The following is a 22963-nucleotide window of genomic DNA, read 5'->3' as shown; positions in this document are numbered from 1 at the left end:
TTGCTTAACTGTTCACAGTAACAGTAATTTTGACCAGGGTGCCCAAATGTTGGCATGCCACTGTATTTTATAGATGCATTGTTAAACAGTATACTTCAGTATGCTCACCGATGTGCCCAGTATGAGTCACTAATGAATAATGTGGTTAATAAGTACATTGTACAATTGTGTAGAAGTTTGTGCTTCTTCGAGCACTGACAAATCAGTTATTTAGGCATTGATGATGAATAGTGGCTGTGGTTTATTGAAGATGAATCTCTTAACACAATCATCTTCTGAACAACACATTTGTTTTGTTCTTCCAGAACAGCTTACCTTCTGGCCTTGGTTCTTGTAAAGAAACATGACACCATGCACAGCCACACATTTTTATTTATGTAGCATATTTTAAAATGTTTACAAAGTTTACAGAGAAGAATGAAAAATAAATCAAAGTGTAATAGTGATAGTGGTATTAAAACAGTTAAGATATAAAATATTAAAGCAATTTAGATTGCTTTATATTAATAAAATTAGAAGACAAGAACCATCAGAAGTTCTAGAAAAACATCAAGATAAAAAGATATGTTACATTAAAGAAATATCAGGTAGCTTACTTGAGTCTTTTCATGATATGGAATGATAATTATGACATATGTTGCAATTTGTACGAAAATAAACCGTCATGCTACTAGAAAGCATGTTATAAAACGGATAGTTCCGGTCCTAAAATCTGATTGGCTGAGCCGCGTTCGAAGCCGTTGTAAAATCCCCGATAAACGCACACCTAGGACCACCTCACATCATTCCATATTAATACGCCACTGAAAAGAAAAAGTTAATGTTATTTTCGCCCTCATGTTGCCTAGCAACACTGTTAATCGAACTATTTTGCGTCGCGGAAGAATGCTTTATTGTAAGTTTATACACAATAAATACATTTATGAATTAAACATTGTTGTATTTATTATATTTTATGTTGACCGCCGTTTTATAAAAGCAATAAGCCACTCGAGACCGTGCATTACTGTTATGATTTTAGCACGGGGAAAGAAGTTTTAGGCACTCCGCTTCGCGTCGTACCAAAAACGTCATCCCCGTGCTAAAATCACAGTAATGCACGGCCTCTCGTGGCTTATTGCTTTAATAGTATTTCGCACATGTCAGGTCTTTAAGACAAATAAACTGAGATTCACATTTTAGAATGAAACGAAACAACCACCAGAGGATTCAGCGGCGCTTCTAGCCAATGAGGATTAAGCTCTGTCGTCATCAAGCCGTCTCTCAGGCAGCGCAGCCCGTGGAGAGCAACTGCAGCGACTGGTTCCGCCGCCTGCAGCCGCCCCGCTCTCGCGAGATTATAACCAGTCTGTCATCGTGACGCGCCGGTGGCGCCGACGCAAGTCGGACAAAAAAAAACTAATCGGCATGCACCGTACCGAGCCAGGCGGCGATCGGTCTGCGCAGCGCCGGGTTAAGTCGAACAAGCCTAATATGTTTGGCCCTTAACCACACCCCACTCCCTCACACACCCCTTTTTTGAACCCCAGCTTTTTCCTTTGATTTTATAATTTTACATATCATTATTTTCACTTTTATTCTACAAGCTTTTCATTCATTTAGTTATTTATTTTACTCGTTCATTTATCCATTAACCATAATTTAATTCATTCACTCGTCCCTTTTTGAATCCATTATGTACAGATGAAGATTTCTACCAAATAGCACAGTCACAAGTGGGAAAACAACATCCTTTCCCATACATACGATTACACAGGGTAAGACATTCAGGTTAACCGCAATTATATTTATAAATGTTCGTACAACAAGATTGATGTAAACTTTCTGCTTACATGGCATTATGACTACCGTCCTTCAACTGCGTCCTACGTCATCCTACATTCACATGTTGGCGTGTGTATTAGCTGGCATTAGAGAATAATTAAGTATAACATTTGGAAAAAACGTTGCTTACACAAGATTTCTCAAGACATCAGGAACAGATGAGCGTCATGTAGCGCCCCCTGGTGTACCTTTAGCTTGTTAGAAGAGCTGTTACTCAGGAAAAAGTGTGATCATTGGTTCTTAGAAAAAATGCTTAAAGAACTTGTTGAGCGGTTTAGGAGCACTTTCATTTGCATGTTCTTTTATTTATCACTTTTTGTTGAACTACAGTAGGCAAACCTTTTCACTAATGGCATTTCTGAATTTTGCTTTGTGAGGCTACAATAGGGTCGCCTTTCTAAAGATTGACTCACCCCGACGACAAATCAAGAGGTTTGTAGAAATAACCTAAATGACTTTCTCTCATTTGACACATCTCTTCACCCCTGTTGAAGCACTGGGTTATACTCTTTATATAGTGATCTTTGGTGTGCTGCCAAGGTCATTATTTTTTTAAAGGGTGGGCAGTTCAGTGATGAACGATACTGTTTAATACTGGCATATACTCATTATCTTTTAGTAAAGGCTTTGTTCTGATCTTTTCAGGCAACACTGGGTGCAGAGAGGCAGGAATGCACCCTGGGCATCGCGCCAGTCCATCACACGGCATCACTGACCCACATCTAGTACCGATCTAGCGCAGTTAATCCACCTTCTGCACCATTTTTGGCAGGAAACCTAAGCCCATGTCGGAAGCCAATGTACTGTAAACTTCACACAAGCTGTGATCAACCTTAGTACCAATGTAGCTTTTCAGCACCCACTATTTATTTATTTATATTTTTAATTATGTACCTTGTAAATAGAACTGTTGTAGTTGCGTAGTTGTAACTATATAAAATAAAATAAAGGCAAGAAAGCCTCGCGAGAGCTTCAGTGAATTCTAAACCAATCACAATCGTTTCCGATGCTATATGCGTGCATGATGTTTCTCGTTGCTGGCCGACCTTCGTTTGTCTCCGTTTTCTATGGGAATTGTAGTTTTCTGAAGGCGCTTTTGTATATACGCTGCATGCACGTGTACCACACTTCCCACAGTTCAATGCGATTATCCCAAACAATCCATGCCTGTTTTTGTTATTGTTGTTAAAGGATTAAAGCGCAGCTCATGAGTCTGAAGTAATTCGGCTCGGTTCTGGATTGTTTGATTGATTTATTGGACGGTTGGTGTCGGAGGTTGGAGGGAAAGCTGAGCAGATTCTTTTGTCGGGGTGAGTATTGAAATGAAGCAGTGGCGCAGATGTGCATGAACTATGAACGCATGTAATTACGCAGATAAGCACAACTAGTGGACAAAAGAGCTCTTTGTTATACTGTAACTTTTTATTATTCACAGCGTTCTAGTTTATTGCTGTTGTACATGATCTGATCAGCGTTTTATTTCGCAACCATAAGCAACAAGCTGCAATCGGGGCCAGTGATAGCTCAATGGTTAAGGTACTGGACTAGTAAACAGAAGGTTGCCGGTTCAAGCCCCGCCACCACCAAGTTGCCACTGTTGGGTCCCTGAGCAAGGCCCTTAACCCTCAATTGCTCATTGTGTTCCACTCACTGTGTAAGTCGCTTTGGATAAAAGCGTCTGCTAAATGCTGAAAATGTAAAAATGTAAATGTAAATCGTGAAACTACAGTTGAGGTCAAAAGTTTAAATACACTTGTAATGTTGATATAGGACAATGTAGAATGTTTCGTAATTTCTGCAAAAGATATTTCGTTAGTGACTTGTGGGAATACATACTTCTTAGTCTAAAATAGTTCTAAATCTGAGTTGTTTTATAGGTTTATTAGCTTTCTATAAATATGACAAGAACTTATGAAATATAGCATACATACAGGAATCCCATATTTCCCTATGTGTCTCTTGGCTCTTTTAAACTTGATCAACAAGCTTCTGGTACAGCTCTGGGATGACCTTAAATCACTCTACATGCATTGGAGGAGTTCAACCACATGTGTTTATTATTTTATTTATTAATGTGTGCTTTTTTTTTTCAATTCAACAGTTCAACTGCAAGCGAATAATACTACTGTCTATCATGTATCAAAGCAGTTATTGTTTTGTTGGGTTTGAATGCTTCACAAAGTTAATCACTTTTAGAACCTTTTACTGATCCCTTTATAAAAATGTGTAAAGCTATCTTACACTATGTAAAAGCATTGTGCTACTATTACTGCTTAACCATGTTTTTATTTGCATTGCAGGGCAAACAATCTGGACAAAGACTTAACAACATTTTTTTTTTTTTATTTGAATGCATTTTGTCTTTTAAAATCAATTTATTTTTTTTGTATTCACAATTGTATTTTAAGCTGAAAAGGAAATTAGTCTCAATGTTTAGAAACATGCTTTCTTTTTAATGCAATAAAGCTAAACACAGCAATACAACAATACAGCAATTCAAAATATTATACGTCAATCATCCATACCCAAAATCCTTGCACTTGAGTCTAATAAATAAAGTTTTTTTTTTTTCCCTCATATTGTTTTGTTTACACCTTTCTTCTCTCTAATCTTCCACCATGTCTGTTTTTACCTTGTGATTCTAAAGTAAATGTTAACAATTATGCATTGTGCTGATAAGGCTGCACAATTTAAGTAAACTACTAAAAAACGTCCACTAAATCATAAATAAGATGTAAATAAGTAAATTAAAATTAAAAATAAGATAAATTGTAAATAAGATGGTTTGGAATATGTTATGCTTGTAATCTATCATTTTTTTAATAGGTTGCATAGGACATTTTAACCAATAACAATTATTGAAAAGAAATGTATCAAAACGTTCTTAAAAACTTGGGGACGTTTTATTCTTTCATTTCTAAGTTTCTCAGCATGGTGTCTTGATGGGTAGCACTGTCACCTCACAGCAGGAAGGTTCTGGGATTGATTCCCAGGTGTAGGGGTCTGGGTTCTCTTACAGTCCAAAGACATGAAAGTTAGGTAAATTTGAGATGTACAGCTGCCTGTGACTGCATTTGACATTGAACTTGAATCAGTGAATCATGTGTAAACTGTAACTACCTGTCCTATCATAAATGAAACCAAAGTGTAAAACATGATATTATAATCCTAATAAACAACAAACCATTTCTATGTTGCATAGGAAAATAAATCAACTTGAGGTAAATATAATGGTTTATAATGGTGTCTGTATTGTTTATTACAATAGTACACAGTGTATATTTAAATGTATTCAACACTGACACATTTGGAACCCGACACCGTGATCTATAAATATGGACCTTGTGCTTTGGCGCTTAGGTTGTCATGCCTAATCTACTGTAAATAAGTTGTAACAAACTCCCATAGTTGTCACTCTGCCTGACCATGTGACGGCATAATTGCAGTCTATGTTCTTGGAAGGTTGATTACTGTGGTATGGTTTAATGGTTTTAATTGGGGTGTACATTGCAAAACAGGTTTGCACTTGAGCTAAGGGACATTCCCAGGTCATTACTGTTCCCTTTCATGTCAGCACTCTTTCTTCGTATATAATATGACCTTTAACCTTGTTAAATGCTTTCAGCCTTTATTTTAGTAGAGTACATACATGGTGTCAGCTAATGTTTGGTTTTTCATATTTCACTCACTTTATTACCAGGCTGATTACCGAGATTACTGGTTCTGGACTCTGAACATATCACACCACAGTTAGGTGTACTAAGCTTAAGGATGGGTAATATTGCTACACAGTGAAGTAATAGTGAAACATGAAGACATTTTCATGCTGCAAAATATCACATTTGAATTTTGATAAAAATTTAGCAATATTAAAAGTTTCAGAGTGCTAAAAAGACAGCTTGTCAGGTCTGAGGGAGGAAGGTTTTGATGGGGTATCCTTTTATTGCCACTGCAACAGCGATTCTAACTGTCTGGTTGGAGGGATAGCACAGGCAGTGGAGGAATACTTAGAGTACATCATGTTACAATGTGCTTGTTTTGCCAAAGAAATGTGGACCTCCTTTCATCATGAGTTCAGTTTTTTACGCCACTCCTGTAAAATTTATCATATGCTTTCAACATTGTGGCAACAGCTTAGGGAAGGCCTTTTCCTTGTTCAGCAAAACTTCAGCAAGTCCATAAAGACATAGTTTAATGTGTTTTGTGTGGACAAATTCCAGTGGCCTGCACAAAACCCTGACCTCAATCCAGCTGATTGTAAGCCAGACCCTCATGCCCAACTTCAATGCCCTGAACTCACAGTTGCTCAAAGGGCAGTGGTAGCTAAGAGGTTAAGATACTGGACTAGTAATCAGAAGGTTGCCAGTTCATGCCCAATCACTGCCACATTGCCACTGTTGATCCCCTGAGCGAGATCCTTAACACTCAATTGCTCAAATTGTACTTTTTATTCAACAATTCATTGTGAATAAAATCATCTGCTGAATGTCATAAAAGTAAATGGAAATGCTCCTTTAAATAAACGAGCACACAGTACCACAGACACACTCCAAAATTTTGTGGAAAGCCTTTCCAATTGAGTGAAGGTAAAAAGTGAAGCTTCAATACCTGCAAAGAAAGAGCAACTCCATATTAATGTCAGTGGTTTTTAGAATGGAAAGCTCTCTGGCTTTCTCAACCTCTTACCCAAGCTTTTCCTTTTCAGGCTCATAAAGTCTGGCCATGGAGAAAACAGGAAAGGTGGTGTTTCAGAATGTGGGTAGCAGCTACTTTCCTCAGAGTCGGGTGGACTGCCACTACACTATTGGCTCTCAGCACAGCTGGGCCAGCAATGACTGGATTGGCCTGTTTAAGGTGAGAATCAACGATCCATGCCGTAGTTGTTCTTATTTTTTTACATTATCATTGGCCATATTTGTGGAGTCTGTGTTTCATTAGGTCGGATGGTCCACTGTGAGGGACTACCATACATTTGTGTGGGCTGTGACTCCATCCAACTACAAGGAAGGGACTGATGTAAACTGCTGCGTCCACTTTCAAGGTTTGCAATATTTTAACTTCTCGTTTCATTCAAAGCTTATACTTTTGTTACAGTTTGGGTTCTCTTCTTGCTGCCACTGCAACATGTGATTTCCAGAACTGGTCCGGGCACCTGTAGGGGTGGGGTGGGGGATCACATGAAAATTACCATGGCTGTCTTTATGCAGGTCATAAGAAGCAACTGCAGATTGTACATGTGTCACCTCAAGTGTGAGGTGATTCGGATCAGATCAGGCATTGTTCAGGCAGCAGCGGATTTACAATCGGGAATTGGAAACGACTAGACTGGGAGATAAAGTGGCCAAGGATCATCTTGGCAATGTTCTTATTTTGTTGAACGTGCTTTGTTGCCAGTATAGCCAGTCTGGCATTCAGAGGTACAGATTAGACTTTGGCTGTTAGTAAGTCTGTCAGTTCTTTCTTGGTTACAGTCGTAATTTGTACATCTTAGAACAGATGTGCTGAAAAGAGGTTTGAGTAATGTATGTGAAAGACAATAGCACAAAGAGCTGAGTGAGTGAGTAAATGAGTGAGTGCTGTGCAGGATGCAGGAAAACTACCGGACTACTGTCAGGGCTCACTGAGGTCACTGATGAGCTCATCGCCAGCTGACGATCGGCCTTGTGCTGTAGGTCTGTAATCTATAATTTAGTTAAGATAAAAGAATTAGTGATAGCCTGCTAGAATTCACACAAAATAATCAAAGGATCATGAATTAATTAGAATAAATTTTTTTATGGCCAAAAGTATCTGGACATCCTTTCTTATTATAAAGTTCAGATATTTCCCACACCCAATTCTAACAAGTGCGTACTCGCTACTATTTTACACAAATCTTGGTTAGGTGCATTAAAGTGTTGGAACTTTCTGCGCACATGCATGGCATTCAGAAATATGTTCATGTTTTCCACAGCTTCCTACCTGCCAGGTCCCAGTACTGAGCAGTACCAGTTTGTTTACGTGGATGGCAAGGGAGAAGTGGGCTCTCTCAGTTCTGCCTTTACTTTCTCCGCTCCCAAGCCTCTAGAGGAGCTGGTGACTTTGGAGCAAGCTGTGGAGGGAGGTGAGGAGGACGAGGACATGCTGCTCATCATTCCCAAAGCTGAATTACTGCAGGTTAGAGCAAAAACACTCGCATCAAACTTGTCATCACAGAGATTTTTTACATGCAGTTCTGAGCTATTTTCACATTGCAGAACAGATTGGTACATATTCAAACATCTGTTTCATTATTTGGTGTTTTTATTACACATACCAACATAATCTGTGGTAAATTTGGTTACCTTATTTGTCAAGGGCATCATTAAAGCACATTTGTCTTTTGTTTGCCACCATCATTGCATGAATGTGGATTTACACCAGTAAAACTTAAATAAAACACAAATTACACAATATGCCTAAACATATGTGGGCACCTTTTCTAATGATTTAATTCAGGTGTTTTGGACACGCCCACTTGTATCAGATCAACTAAATAAAATGCATGCTATGTTTCGTGACTACTGTTTGTGAAGGCTCTTTCCTGTTTCAGCCTGAATGTGTCCCTATGCACTAAGTTCTTCACTATGCACTTTCTCCTTCCCACAGAGTCGACTGCAGGAGTGTCTTAAGGAGAGGGCTGAGGTGTTACAGGCTCTAGAACTGGCCGAGAGGAACTGGAAACGTGAGCAAGAGAGCTTAATTAGGGCCAAACAGGCATGGAACCACAGGAGCAAGGAGCTGGAGGAGGAGCTCATGCACACCAAAGGACAACTGGAGGACATGAGGAAGAAGGAAGAGGTATATGACTCTTGACCTGTCTGGAAGTGCAAAAAACTGACCAATCCATAATTAATGGCCTTCAGTGCTAATACTAATTACAAACAGTGATTGCTCTGTTGAAATTTTGTCTTATTTTTACAGCAAACATGGCTGTAATTATTCTGATTACAGATACTGTTTAGAAACACTGAGAGCTACAGGAGCATTTGTGTTAGTGATCAGTCATCCATTGAGTAAGGAATAAAGCACAGTGGGACAATAAAGGATTTGTGGTAATGGAGGGCTTTTTCCAATTATACAGTTAGACAGACACTGTTCCTGCTAAAGAACAGCATGTTGTGTTTTTAATCATTAGCACCTACATTCTGTTATGTGGAACATCCGCAGTATAAATAAGTGCCTATTTTCACTTTGGTTGTTGCAGCAGTAGAATCACACCATGTACTTTTTTATCTCTGTGCTGACAGACGTAAACCAACACAAGGCTGTAACACTGGTTATATTGCTTTTAATGGCCATATCCGCACACCCAGTAAGGACTAAAGGTCCTATAGGGTCCTTTTGATAAGGGGGCAGTAATCCAGTCTTTGAAGTTTAAGAGCAGCCCTAGTTCTATATTGATGAGGGGACTGTAAAGTTCTTAGTTTATATCCTCAACAGCATTCTTTTATTTTTAGAAATGTGTCTGCTATCTATTTTTGCTTAATTTTGGTAAAGCTTGTGTTTAATCTGGTGGCACCTGAAAAGGACAGGACAGAGCGGAAATGCAAGACATTATATACTTACTCATTCTTTGGCTACATGCTGACTTATACCTGGCTGCATGCAGCATGGACTCAAAAAGAGAATCTAGATGATTACACGCACCAGTAATTTACTTCTCTAATCTCAGTCACAACTCTGGAGCAGTCATTTTTATAATCTGATTTCTTTAAGACAATGTTTAATTAAACATTCAGACACCCATCTTACATGTCACTGTGAATGACCTAATATTAATGGTAATGCATTAGAAGAAGTGCATTAATCTGTACTTGTGATTTATCCTGCAGCCCTATTTTAAAGACATAATGTCAAAGCCATGTTTAAAACCAAAAAATAAATCAGCACCTTTTGAGCAATCAGAACTGAAAATTCAGTAGTGCAATGGTTCATAGTTTTTTTTTAATTAGTTAATAAGCCGTTTTGTGAACAGGTCAAGTTACATTATCTTTAGCTTTACAATGGTCTCTGCTGCTGGAATTTTCTAGTCTAGCACACTTCTAGTGCTCTTTTGCTGGCAATATGCTGACTCGTACCTGCAACGTACTAAAAAAGACCAGATGAATACATGGATAAAGAAATGTATATAGTCTGTTTACACTTAGACAACATTTAATGATACAAGTTATTGCAGTGTACAAAAGTATGTGGAGACTTGAGCATGAGTTTGTCGCAGAAAGGCTTTCCACATAGTATATGTCTGGAAATTTTTGCCCATTAGATAAACAAAGCATATAAGTTATTTTTTTATAATTGATTACAGCTGTTAGCAATGGGTGTGTGTAACTCTTAACTGTTTTCAACCTCAATTACACAAATATTGGCACAGTAGAAAAAAGTAAAACAGACAGCAGTGATTTGCACATGTAAATTGTGCTTATTTGCATATTTAAATTATGCAAATAGATGTTAGTAAAAGTTTTAACTAATCAACCTTGCCACACAATGCTGCACATGTTTTTTGTGCTCTTGGCACCAACACTATCCCATTCCATCCGTCAGGGTGTACCTCCATCAAAGTGTTTACAAAGCAGATGCAAGTTATTTTGAATCACATCCTATGTGGTATATTGTACGTAATAAAATAATTAGTAGTGCACTTATTAGACATGCAGTTTTAAAAGGAGCTGCTTGGAACACAATTGCTAAAAAGCTTTGTTTTTAGTAGTCAGAGTAAGAAATTATTTCCCACCCACCATTAAAGCAAGATTCCTTTGCAAGTTTCTTCATACTTTAAATTTTGTAAGATGTCAAGTTTGTCTCTGCAATATTTAACCTTAACAGAAGTGCTGTATTTGCAGATTTCAGTCGTATGAATAAATGTTGTATTTTTTTTTCCGTTGTTTTACATATAGTCCAGTCAAACATTAAAATTAATGCCAATAAAATGTTCACCTGTAAAACTGTATGTCACTGATGATTGTCTGGTTGTGTTGTTGACAGGAGCTGGAGGCTTTAACAATGGTTCTGCAGGAAGAGAAACAGGATCTACTTGCTAAGAAAGCTGTTAGTAAAGAGAGGAACAGCCAGTTAGAGGGGAATATAAGGGTGCTCACCCAGAGAGGCCTTGAGAGAGAAAACGACCTTGAAAGGTAAGACATTTTATTCAGCTGTCTGTAGTCTAGTGCACCCTTGTGCTTTTTATTGATTTTCAGTGTTTATGGCTGGTCCCATATGTCTGTTGTTTCTGATTGGGTTTATTGTTTTGGGATCCAGAATAAGGGAACGAGTCAGGAAAGCAGCAGGACAGAAAAAAGAAGCAGAAAGTGAACATGAAACCCTCAAGGTAACACTAAAATATATATGTATAACTCTAAAGACAAAAAAATCTAATTTATATAAGCCTTTTACACTATGAACACATAGGGGACAGGAGTTTATTTGTGTGTGCGGTGTAAGCAGTGTTCATAATAACCATGGATTTAAGATGGCATGGCTATGCTGTTTGTGAATCCCCCACTGCTTGTGCTGGGACCAGCTCTCCCTACCCTCCCTCAGATACAACTGTAATTTTTAGATTTTCTTATTATGAATTAAATTGAGGAAAGTGTACATTCTACTTATTGGGGATGCAGCTGACAGCAGGGGTGGATAATTTGGCATACCATCTGAATTATAGTAAACACCTGCTGGATTAAACATGTGCAGTAACATTGCTGAGTAATGTAGGACTTAACAGTAAAGTAGAAACAACTAAATTGGGTTAAAAAGAGGGAGATAACTGTAGTATGCCACGTCTTGAAGCAGAAATATTAGCCAGTTATGACTAATATTTCAGTGCAGTTTATTTGAAAATACATCAGCTAATGTGCTGTCTGTTTTGTTTAGTTAAAGTTGGAACAGACAGAAAAAGAGCTGCACAGTCTGTCTACAGAGTTCCAGAGTCTAAGAAGTTCCCTGGCACAGAGAGACACACACGCCTTACAGCTCCGGGATACCATTACTACACTCTCCCACAAACTCAACAGTGCACACAGAAAAGAGGTTTGTTTACTGTCTTGATCTCTCACACAGTGCTGTGAAAAAGTGAGTGCCCCCTTTCTGAGTCCTGCTGTTATTACAGATGGTCAAGTGAAAGATTTCAGATATGTAAACTAAACCTAAAATTACTTACATAACCACACACAAGACATTTTATGAAACATAACTAAAACTATTAAAGGAACAATGTTATCACTCGGTCACTCTGACATCCTTGAAAAAATATACTTTAAAACGTCTTCTTTTATTTAATACCATTTTTGTTTAAAGGGCCCTTACTTTTTCACAGCTTGTGCAGTGCAGGTTGAACAATCGTTAAATGAATATAGAGTAAAATCTCATGCTCTTTGCGTGTGGTGTCATGATGCAGGCAGCAAATGAAGCAGCTTTAGCAGAACTGCGTGGTGTTCAGGAGCAGCTGAACGCCAGCGAGAGCTGTGTGGAGACTCTGAAGGCCGAGATCAGAGAAATGTCAGCTCAGAGGGACTCTGACCAGGCTAAGCTTCACCAGGTCAGGCTACAGGCTGCCCAGCTTACGTTGCAGCTGGCGGATGTCAACCTGGCACTGCGGGAGGGCCGTGCCACCTGGGCACAGGAGAGGGAGAGCCTGCAGTGCAGTGCTAAGGTAACTGATCAAAAATAATTTCATTTGGAAATAGAAATAGAAGTAAAATATATTTAAAATATTGTGAATTAATAAAAAAAATATTTTAAATTAGTTTAAGCTTGAATAACAATTAAGCTGGCCAGTATTAACTTTTCCCTAAATTAAAAAAATAAAAAAATAAAGTTAATAAATAGTTAAATATATATTATACTTATAGTTTTATTGTGTAGAAATACATATATTTGCTGTTAGCTAAACCAAAGTTTTAGTGTGAAATGTTTTTATTTACTTTGTTTCTTGGCTGCCCCTGTATTAGGGCTAGCCACAGCGGATCATCCTGGTCCACAGGTCTAATTTGGCGTAAAAAAGGGCAGTTGTACGTCAGATGCCCTTTCTGATGCAACCCTTCTTGTTCTGTCTTGACTTGGGACCAGCACTGGGGGCGCACTGACAAGTGTGCTTCCCAGTAGCAAGGCTGTTCAGGTGTTCAGGACCCATCTTGCTGTGTGGCAATGTGAATCAGCATGTTGAGAAATGTTTAACTGTTTTATTTATAACAATGTTTTTATATCCACTTTCTGTCATGGCTTCTATAAAACATCAGAGTCTGGCTGATGCACCACTGCAACATCACTTGATCATTTCAGATACAGAGAGAAACATAAGACAAAAAAGGTCAAAGCTTTAGTAGTGGGTAGGAAGCTGACAAATAACAGCATCAGATCTGAAAAATCTGCTTATTTAATGTCTGATTGCAGTTAGACAGACTGCACTTGGAACGGCTGAATGATGAGATTAAGCAAAAAGAAGAGCTGCTGCAGGAAGAGAAAATGGAAAGAGCTAAAGCAGAGGTGGAACTTGGCCGAGAGAAAGATTGTAACCGGGTAAGTGCCAGCACATCCCTGCACACCAATGCATTTAGAACATAGTAACGGGATACTTATGGTAATTGGATTCCTATAATAGCACAGACAATGCTATAATAAATAATGCTAATATTAATATTAACAATATTTCTTTTATAGAATTTCGCATTTAAAGTAATGTTTTCTTTTGTTTTAGTTTAAGTTTTAACTCTGTAGCACTGCTGTGTATATTCATTCAGGTGCAGTTGAGTGAAATGCGACGGGAGCTGCAGGAGCTTAAAGCCAGTCTCAGGGTTGCTCAGAAGGAAAAGGAGCAATTACAGACTGAGAAGCAGGTAAACATACTCCATACTCAACACACGGGCTGCAGTCTATTTTAAAGTGGACTAAACAGAGTTTAAAAAACAGCCATTTGAAGTTGAAGGACATTATTTTTTACATTTAAAAGTTTAAAATGTAATATTATGAATGTATTGTTTATAAATCTGACTTATTGTCATTGCCATTTTTACAGTGCAAATACAGCAATTAATCTTAGGAATGTAAATAAAAGTGTACACCAGTTGTTCCCTTTATGAATGACTGGGAAGGGCATTAAAATGAGCAGTTTAATCTAATTCAGTCTAAACAGTCTAGAGAGAGAGTGGACGTGTTTGTGTTTTTTTAATTTTGTGTATGTGCATGTAGGATCTGATCTCATACATCAGGCAACTGGAGCAGAGGCTGGAGTCACTAAGTGACTCCAAATGGAGCATGACTGGGTTGCTACAAAGCAGTGAGTGATGGCTTTTCTTTTAATATTCTGTCCTGCCTTACAGTGCAAAACACCTTACACATTATTTTCCACATTGTTTTGTCTGCATTCATGCTCTCTTCACCATGCTTTACAGCTGGGATAAGGTATTGAGTGCTGGTGCTGGATAAGGTGTTGGGTTTATGCTTGGATGAATCCACCCAGGAGTGACTGACCTGCTGATGTTTCTTTTAAGGGCTCAGCAACAGCACATTCAAGAATTAGTAATAACGAGACAAAAAACAACTACAGAACTGCAGATGTCTTAGATCAGTGTTTATGAGTCCAAAATGGGGACTAAGGCAAAAAGAAATTCATCAAAGGATAGCAAGAAGTAAACCATTTAGAATCGGGATGACCAAAAAACCTTCAACACTTTTTGGGATAGTGGGTTTGGTAAAGGTGAATCAAAACTTAATTGTTTTTGGAGAACAAAAGAAATACAACATTTTAAATAAAATATATATTAAATTACTTTAATAGTAAAACTTGTTTGTGGTAGTGTGATTGTTCAAGGGTGCTTGCTGCGTCAGGACCTGGGTGACTTGCTGTCATTGAGGGAATGATAAATTCAGCATTCTATCAGAAAATGTATGAGGAAAATGTAAGGTAATCTGTCTTGGTTTGATGTGTAGGTCATGCAGACAGCTCACTTTCTGACTCTGAGGATGAGAACCCAGAGGCACTGAGGCCTCTGAGTCATTATGGCCTGTGTGATCAGCCCCAGACTGACCTACTCATGCTACCTGCTACTCCTCCTTCTTCTCCTCGACTCCTGCAGGCCTCCCAGGCTGTGGTGATCAGTCAGCCTGCTCCCTTCAGCTCCCCGCACCAACCCAGTGATGATACACATGCACAGACACACAGTTCGGAGTCGGTAAGATGCATTTTTAATTAACATCTGCACAAAATATGTCTATTGACTTTTACTTATAAGTACTGGGGCATTTAATGAAACATCCTATGCGAAGCACAGGGACATATCAAAAAGGGAAATTATTCTTATCTGCCAAGAAAGTAAATCTAGACTTCACAACAAGTACCAAACATCCAACCAAAATAACCTATAACTGGCTGAAAATGTGTTGGAGGTGCTTGTATGGTCTAGCCATGTCTTCTGACTTAAATCTTATTGAAAACTTGAATTGCAAGGCCATCAGATCAATTTTGGGAACTGAAGAACATTTTTAAGGGGAACAGGTTGAAATTCCACCTCAGGTATTTAAGTTTTCTTTAATTAAATGCATTTATTTGTTTCTCTGTACACATCTTTTTGTATTGTACCCACAAATTTATATTCTTGTTTTATCTAAATAAAGCACTTAGCTCCAAATTTATCTGTCAACCCTTGAGAGTGGCTGATAAGAGGTGGACAGTAATGGCTTACAATAATGTTAAGGCTCAAAATGGTTTTTTGTATGTTACAGGAAGAGGAGAATGAAGTGGCACAGTCAGGAGGGCAATGCTCTGAAGAGATGGCACTACTTTTGCCCAACCATACAGGCACTTTTAGGTATATTTACACACAAACACAGCCACGTATGGACACACTATTATAGAAAGACACACATACACATTTATGACTGTAACTGGCCTCACAGGCATTTCTGGATTAAATTATGTTTTATTTAATTATGTTATATATCATGTTTTGTTTGGTGATCTAAAATTATTTTGTGTGACCCACTTGCAGTAACAGAGGCAGTCAGAAAAATGGACAAGGAATTTTCAAACCACTGTATGCAGGCACTTACACCTGAGCATTCACAAATCAGTAGTGGTCACAAAACATCAGTCTGCTTAATGTTGTATAGCCATTTAATTTGACCCTGGTCACAGGCCACATTCTCAATATCTAACACACCCTGGTATTATGAGTCTTTTAAATATCTCCTCCACAAAAGCTTATCGTCACATTGACACAAGCATACAACAAGATTTACAGCGACAAGCCGAATATGTTGCAGAGATGAAAGTTTTAAAAACTGCCTCGTAAAATTAGTGAGGGAGAGGAGAATAGACAAGCGAATTGAGGATGTAGGAGTGCTATGATAGGAGGACAGAAGGACAGATTAGTTGACCGAGCTGTAGCATTGATTTATTGAAAGGCTAGGCAGTGCTCACCGGCCAATTTTCAGCATCATTAATAGTGTCTCTCCTCCACTTCAGTCATTCGCTCGGTCACTCGTCCTCTGCTCTCTCCTCCTGTCCCTTGCTTTTCTTTGCTCCGCTCTCCCTGGTGTTCTCTCCTCCCTTCTCACTTTTTCATTAGTTCACAAATGCAGTAGAGCAGTGTTTTCTAACCACTGAGCCATAAACACAACTGGGCCATAAAGCGTGCTCTAGTAGTCCCTGGACCTTCACTTAGGAGAAGCTAGTGGGTCTTACTGGTCTAGTAATCCCACCTTATGTTATATATCATTAAACAATAAAATAAGGACAAATTATGTTTACCAGTGTTAATTATTTTTTAATTGATTCATTTTCAGTAACCCGTTCATTCTGTACATGGTTGAGGTGGGTCTGTCAGCACAAAGCATGAAATGGATACTGGACAGGGTGCGAGTCCCATTCTCTCCCTCTCTTACAATATTTTCATCTTATTGTTTAGAAGATATTTTTCAGTTTGGTCCTAAAGGGTTAGCCGTTGGAAAATAAGGAACCAGCCATGATCTCTAACAGGATTATGTTTGGAAGGAGCTGCTGCAAAAGATTCTTTATTTTCACCCACACTTAAGCCAAATTTTAAATTCTTACGAACTTATGTCGTCCTGTTCCTAGATACTGGTGGACGGTAAGATGAAAAAGGTTCAGAATTACTATGACTGACCTAACTCTGTTCTCTCTCATGTTTAATTCAGTGACCTGGAAGAGAGTCATCTGTGGTGAAGAGAGGAACTGCAGGATCAGCTGCTCATCATCTGACCAAGATGAAGTGTGCTGTCCTTGTGTAATACAGTACAAGACATATAGGGTCTGTTTACATTATGCATTAACATGTGGTTTGTTTTCGAATGTTGGATTCCATTTACACTCTTTTATAAAACCTGTCCCTGGTGTAACCTGATACCGATTTGGGTTTACTGGATGTTGATGTAGAAAAAAACTTTACCCTTGTGTAAAGTCATTATCTTGCTCCCAACATAAAGTGGAATCCATACATGATCCACTCATCACCAACATGTTAATACAAGGTGTAAACAGGTTCCTACTGATATATGCAATTTGCTTTATATTTTGCTATGCACTTTCTTGATGCACAAGCTACCAGACTAGTCAACCAAGCACAATTTTACCCGTCCAATTATTTTAACACTTATCAAAACTTCAACTTAAGAGTCTTTAAGAACAGATTGGTTTGGGATATTTGAAAAAGACTTGTGTGTGTGTGTGTTATGGTGTTTTTGTATTGTGTGTATGTGAGGTGTGTGTATTAGATTTAGTTTTGACTTAGATATCATATCTATTTGCCTGAAAGGTAGTCTCGCAAAGCAAGATCTCATAATAAGAATACATGTCTGAAGAAAGTCTTCTAAAAAGTTTGTATTGATTGTCAGCACTAATGTGAAGGATGTGCCCAGATGCTTTCCTTGTAAAATTTGCCCCTGTGAAATGTGTACTTGTAACATCCGAAGTATAATCAATAACACAATCAATACAACATTAATGTATTACATTCCACAGTATCATCTTCAAGCAGTGCTAACATTAACAGGGGTAGTGTAATATATAAACTTACAGTCTTATTTAATAAAGGATTGTCAAAATTAATAAAAAGGGTGCAGTTTTATGGACTAGTAATCAAAAGGTTGCTGGTTTAAGCCCCGGGTTGCGATTGTTGAGCCCTTAAGTAAGGCCCTTAAGTTGTACTGGGTCACAGTTTGAAGGTACTTTAGATTAAAGCATCTGACAAATGCTTTATGTAAATGCTAAATAAAAATATAAAATAAATAAAAACTACATTTATGGAATGGTGACCGTAACGGCAAAACCATCACCTATACAAACAGTTTGGAATGCCTATCTTTAAAGCATCTTTTACTCCAAATATTAATGGGGACCACACTAGTCAGATAATTTCAGGAACATGCCAAATATTTAATTTAGTTCACTTACAACATTAGCATGAATTTAAACCTTAGTGTCTATCTTTTCACAAAAGCAGTGGGTTGTCCTTTTAACATCTGATGTGTGATTATATTGCCCTATTAGTTAATAAACCATATGTTTATTTTTGCTGCATTTAATTAGTTTTGTACATGCCATGCACATCTACATGCTAAACTAAAATCTTATTTGACAGCCTTAGCCTACAGTTGTTTGCAAAATTGGGGCTTTAAAAATTAGATGATGTCTTGTTTTTGGAGTAAAAAAATAAACACAATGTCTGCAGCAAGCTGTTTATGAAATAACATTGCACAAATGTTTATGCACAGTTTGGAATTGGATAGGAATGTGGAATCCTGTGCTGCTGGTTAGCACATAACCCCAAAGCAAAATAGAGAATTGCTTTCACAAGAGGCTTTGTGGTATGTTTAAAACCAGATTTGTTCATGTTCTAATAAATATTGGTTAAAATATAAAATGAATAAAAATTGCTCACTTAATGCATATTCTCATTACAAGATCAAGATCACATCTTGCTTTGCTGGACTATTCAAGAACTAAAACTGTTAATACGAGCAAGGCCTGCAAATTTACATCTTTTACATGTAAAGAATATTATGCATATTAATCTGGGTTTGATAGTTTTGTTTGCTTTTTATCTTTAAGGTTTATGCCAGTTTCTTTTATAGATGTGTTAAGTTTTCATGATTTATGTTTCACAGAGGGAAGTATACATCAAAATATACAAAGAAAATTATGTTGCTATAATTGCTGAACAGTCAGGTTCTGGAAGTAAAATGCAATTTATTTTTATCATGAAAAAATATTTGTTTTAATGTAGCAGAAATTAATTACCATTTAGTCCCAACATGTTACATTGTTAAATACTGGTAAGGTACTACACAGTCCAAGGGGGTGTAGAGAAAGGCATTTTAGGATTCTAAATGTATTTAAAAATGAGCTGAACAATTTGCTGAACACTAACATTTAAGACATCAAACAAATTCTTTGGATGACTACAGGGCTTTGGTGTGTTCGTGAAAGTTTTAAGGCCTAATACCGGGTTTCTACACCCTCAAATGGTTAAACATTAACCTTATTAAGAAAGTGCACACTTTTTAAGTACTGGAACAAGATGTGTGTGTTTGTGTACTAAAGTAATAAAATATAGAAACAGAATTAAGATATTTACTTTATAAAACTCTAAATTCACTAAATTCAAATCTTTGATCATCAGAGTTCTGGAGTTACCTCATTATTAACGGGTCATGTAGATGGCATAATGAAATAACTGCTTGATGGATTTTAATGTAGTAATCAGGTTATTTAGCACATTTTTGTGCTGATACAAGGGGTTAGATAAACAGTCGTCTCTTTGAGCCAGCTAATTTAGATAAATGTTTAGAAGCTTTTCTTTCTCACAGTGAAGAGTACTAAACAAATGTGATTGCTCTTTAATTAAAATAATTATTAGCTTTGTAACTAATATAAAAATATTATTTATTGGTGATTCTTTTCTGTGCACCTACAACTTAACTTCATTTAAACAAAATCAATGTCCAGAAAATTATAGCATTTACTTCTGGAACCAGATGGACTGAATAAGTGTGAGGTCACTGTTCAGCTTGAGTTGAAAAAAAAACAAAAACATAATGGGACTTTTCTGGCTTCCAGTAAAACAGCCTTCAAATATTTAGTGTCATTTTATGTAACTACGCCATGGTGTCTGTCTCTGCAATGTGTGATATACATGTTTCCTACATTTATGGTTTTATTTTGTTTACTGTTACATATATTTGAGTGATCTGATGTTCTAAATGCTTTGTTTTACATGATTTGCTTATTACTTTAATTATATTTTACTGTATGCTTAAAGTCCAGTAGGGTAGTCAAAGCCATGCACACATATACTGAGTTGTTTCTGTATACTTATCTCTAATATCATCACAGTTTACCCACTATTTCAGACTAGACTACACCACTTTTACTTCAGTACTGTTCTCTGCACCTTACTGTTGTGTTTTTGCATTTATTTTGAAGCATTCTTGTAGTATGGATACAGATGTATAACACAATACAGGTTTAGACACCAAAGTTTTTATTCTTCAGTAGGTCATTACTGTCATTTGTTACTTGATTTTGGTTTGATATTCAACACTTCACATATTGATGGGCACATTTAAGTTATGCAGTTGTGCCACTTATTGGTAATTTTAAGCTTTTAGCTTTGTATATTAATCAGCCTTTATTTTCAGTGCCAGTTTGTGTATGCATTACCAAAAGATCTTTACTGTTTAAAACCCTGAGCTGTAATCCTGTAGAAAAATCTTAAACCTCTCAGAGAGATGCAGCAGGACTTATTACAAGACATCTGTATTCATGATTAAAATTTTGCAATTAATCTTATACATACTTATCAATATATATATTTTGATTGCAGGACTGTAAGGATTTGGTTGATTTTTAGCAATAAAGTGACTGGTAATCTAACTATTATTGGGGTAAAAGCATTATTGTCATATGAAGTGCTCGAAAAAATTGTTTCACAATATTTATTCCATGATGAAACAAGAATAAATTATCGGATTTGAATCGTATCTTTTCTACAATGTGTCAGTTAAGTCCCTACATAAATCAGGAATTTGTATGAGAAATCGACTCCAAATTGTGCATTGTGAACATAGTGCTACTCCTGGTTGCACAGGTTTCTAGTGTAAAAGGTGTCTCACGTTGCCATTTTTTAACTTGCTTGCAAGAATATAATCTGCAATGGGAGTCTTATTACACTTTAATGCTCAAAAGTTCTATACTTAAATTTGTCTAATTGATCAGATTGTGGTAGATGCATAATAGCAGTGTGAGTGGCTGGAAGTTGGGTTTGATGATTGCCCTGTCAGTGAGGAGTATGTTCCTGTATTGTTCCTGAATTTATGTGGATTTTTTTTCTTTCACTTTACAAACACAAGCTGAAATTAGACTGTTGCTCTAAACTGTCCCTGTGTGTGAGGAAGTGAGTGAATTGGTGGGTGTTTGCTGTGATGCAATGAATTAGTGCCCTGTCTAGGATATTTTTGAGCCTTGCACCTAGTATTTCTGAATAATGCCAGACCCACTGTGACCCTGATCCAGATGAAATGGTTAGTGAGAATATCATGCCACTTTCCTTGATATTACAGGATTTCAATGCAATTCATTTTCTTTTTCTTTAAAAATGTAGCTGTGCTAATGATTTTCTCGAGCAGCTATTACATTTGTCACTGCTGTTTCCTTTTAATCACTTTTCTGTGACCTTTTTTACCTGTTTTCTTCCACTGGCTGTTTTTACTATCTTTTTTTTCTGTTCTCTGTATTCACTCTTTTCCTCTTGTGCAGAGAGTGTAATTATAAAATCAATAGTGCTGGGCTGCTTGCTTTATGGCCTCCTTTAAAACCTTAACAGGGAAATCACTGTAGGATTGATTACTCCTTCACTCTTTATCTCTTTTAATTAGAAATGTAAAAGATATGAAGAGCCAGGGGCGGCAGTCGTGCACCCTGTTTTTTTATGACTGCTCACCCCCTTTCTTGCAGGTTTGATCTATATTTCAGTAACTTTAGCACCAGAGGCCATTGTTCTTCTCCTGTGCCAGCTTGTTCCTTAATTTAATGGATGCACTTGGTTTCTTTCCAAGGTTTCTTACTTCAGATTTTTGGGGTTGTGTGTTTTTTTTTTTAATTACTGCATGATCACTGTTCTGAGAAGGCTTTCACCATGATTTAGCATCACTGCTGCTGGGTTTGTCATTAGAGCATTAGTGGCACTGGTGACCGTTATTATAAGTCTCACTTGCAATTAGCGTTCCATTTTATTCCAAAGGTGTTGGATAGGGTCAAGGTCAGAAATCTGTGCAGGCCATTAAAGTTCTTTTATACCAAACTCAGCAAACCATTATTGTTCAGTTTTGTAAACATATTCTTAAAAATTCGGTTGCTAAAGGCTTGTAGCACACAATTCTCTAAAATGTCATTGTACGTATAATTCACTTGAAAAATGTAAAATTCACTTGAACCAAAAACATCAGAAACACTGTTATCAAAAATTCTTGATTTTCTTGTTCATCCTCTGCCAAACCAGCTGCCATACTGCCAGATAGTATAGCACAAGGGCGGCATGGTGGCTAAGTGGGTAGCACTGTTGCCTCACAGAAGGTCCTGGGTTTGATCCCCAGGTGGGGCGGTCCAGGTCCTTTCTGTGTGAAGTTTGCATGTTCTCCCCGTGTCTGCGTGGGTTTACTCCGGGTGCTCCGGTTTCCTCCCACAGTCCGAAGACATGCAAGTGAGGTGAATTGGAGATACAAAATTGTCCATGATTGTGTTCGATGTGACATTGTGAACTGATGAATCTTGTGTAATGAGTACCTACCTGTTCTGTCATGAATGTAAACAAAGTGTAAAACATGATGTTAAAATCCTAATAAACAAACAAACAAACAGTATAGCACAGATTTTTTTTGGTCTCAGCACAGTCATCTGCACAAACAAATTTGGTCAACCTGTGTGGCCTAGTATTTTACGCTTGAGCTGTTTATCTGTGCTTACAGTTAAACATGCATTTTCTAGAAGCTTTAAAGAACTTAAATAAAGAAATATGGCTACCCAGTTTTAAAGCTCTTCAGATTTACAGTCAGTGTCTATTAAGATGGCATGACCGTATACCTGATGTTAACCTTATACTTTCTAGCT

General features: G+C 37.4%; 1 protein-coding gene across 1 annotated transcript; it reads left to right on the top strand.

The window, feature by feature from the left end:
• Window positions 1–1715: 1715 nt before the first annotated feature.
• On the top strand, window positions 1716–22716 carry calcoco1a (calcium binding and coiled-coil domain 1a). The gene is made up of 16 exons (XM_063015154.1): window positions 1716–1757; window positions 3016–3134; window positions 6530–6678; window positions 6763–6865; window positions 7778–7980; window positions 8452–8643; window positions 10831–10979; window positions 11104–11173; window positions 11716–11871; window positions 12239–12493; window positions 13234–13359; window positions 13581–13676; window positions 14029–14116; window positions 14770–15011; window positions 15562–15647; window positions 16996–22716. Exons 3-16 carry the CDS (start codon window positions 6547–6549, stop codon window positions 17021–17023), a joined length of 1926 nt encoding a protein of 641 aa, XP_062871224.1. The 5' UTR covers window positions 1716–1757; window positions 3016–3134; window positions 6530–6546; the 3' UTR covers window positions 17024–22716.
• The last annotated feature ends 247 nt before the right edge of the window (window positions 22717–22963 follow it).

The sequence above is a fragment of the Trichomycterus rosablanca genome, chromosome 19 (assembly GCF_030014385.1).
Source record: "Trichomycterus rosablanca isolate fTriRos1 chromosome 19, fTriRos1.hap1, whole genome shotgun sequence".
NCBI lineage: Eukaryota > Metazoa > Chordata > Actinopteri > Siluriformes > Trichomycteridae > Trichomycterus > Trichomycterus rosablanca.
Note: the sequence above shows the minus strand (reverse complement) of the source record. Positions and strands in the feature narration are given on the sequence as shown.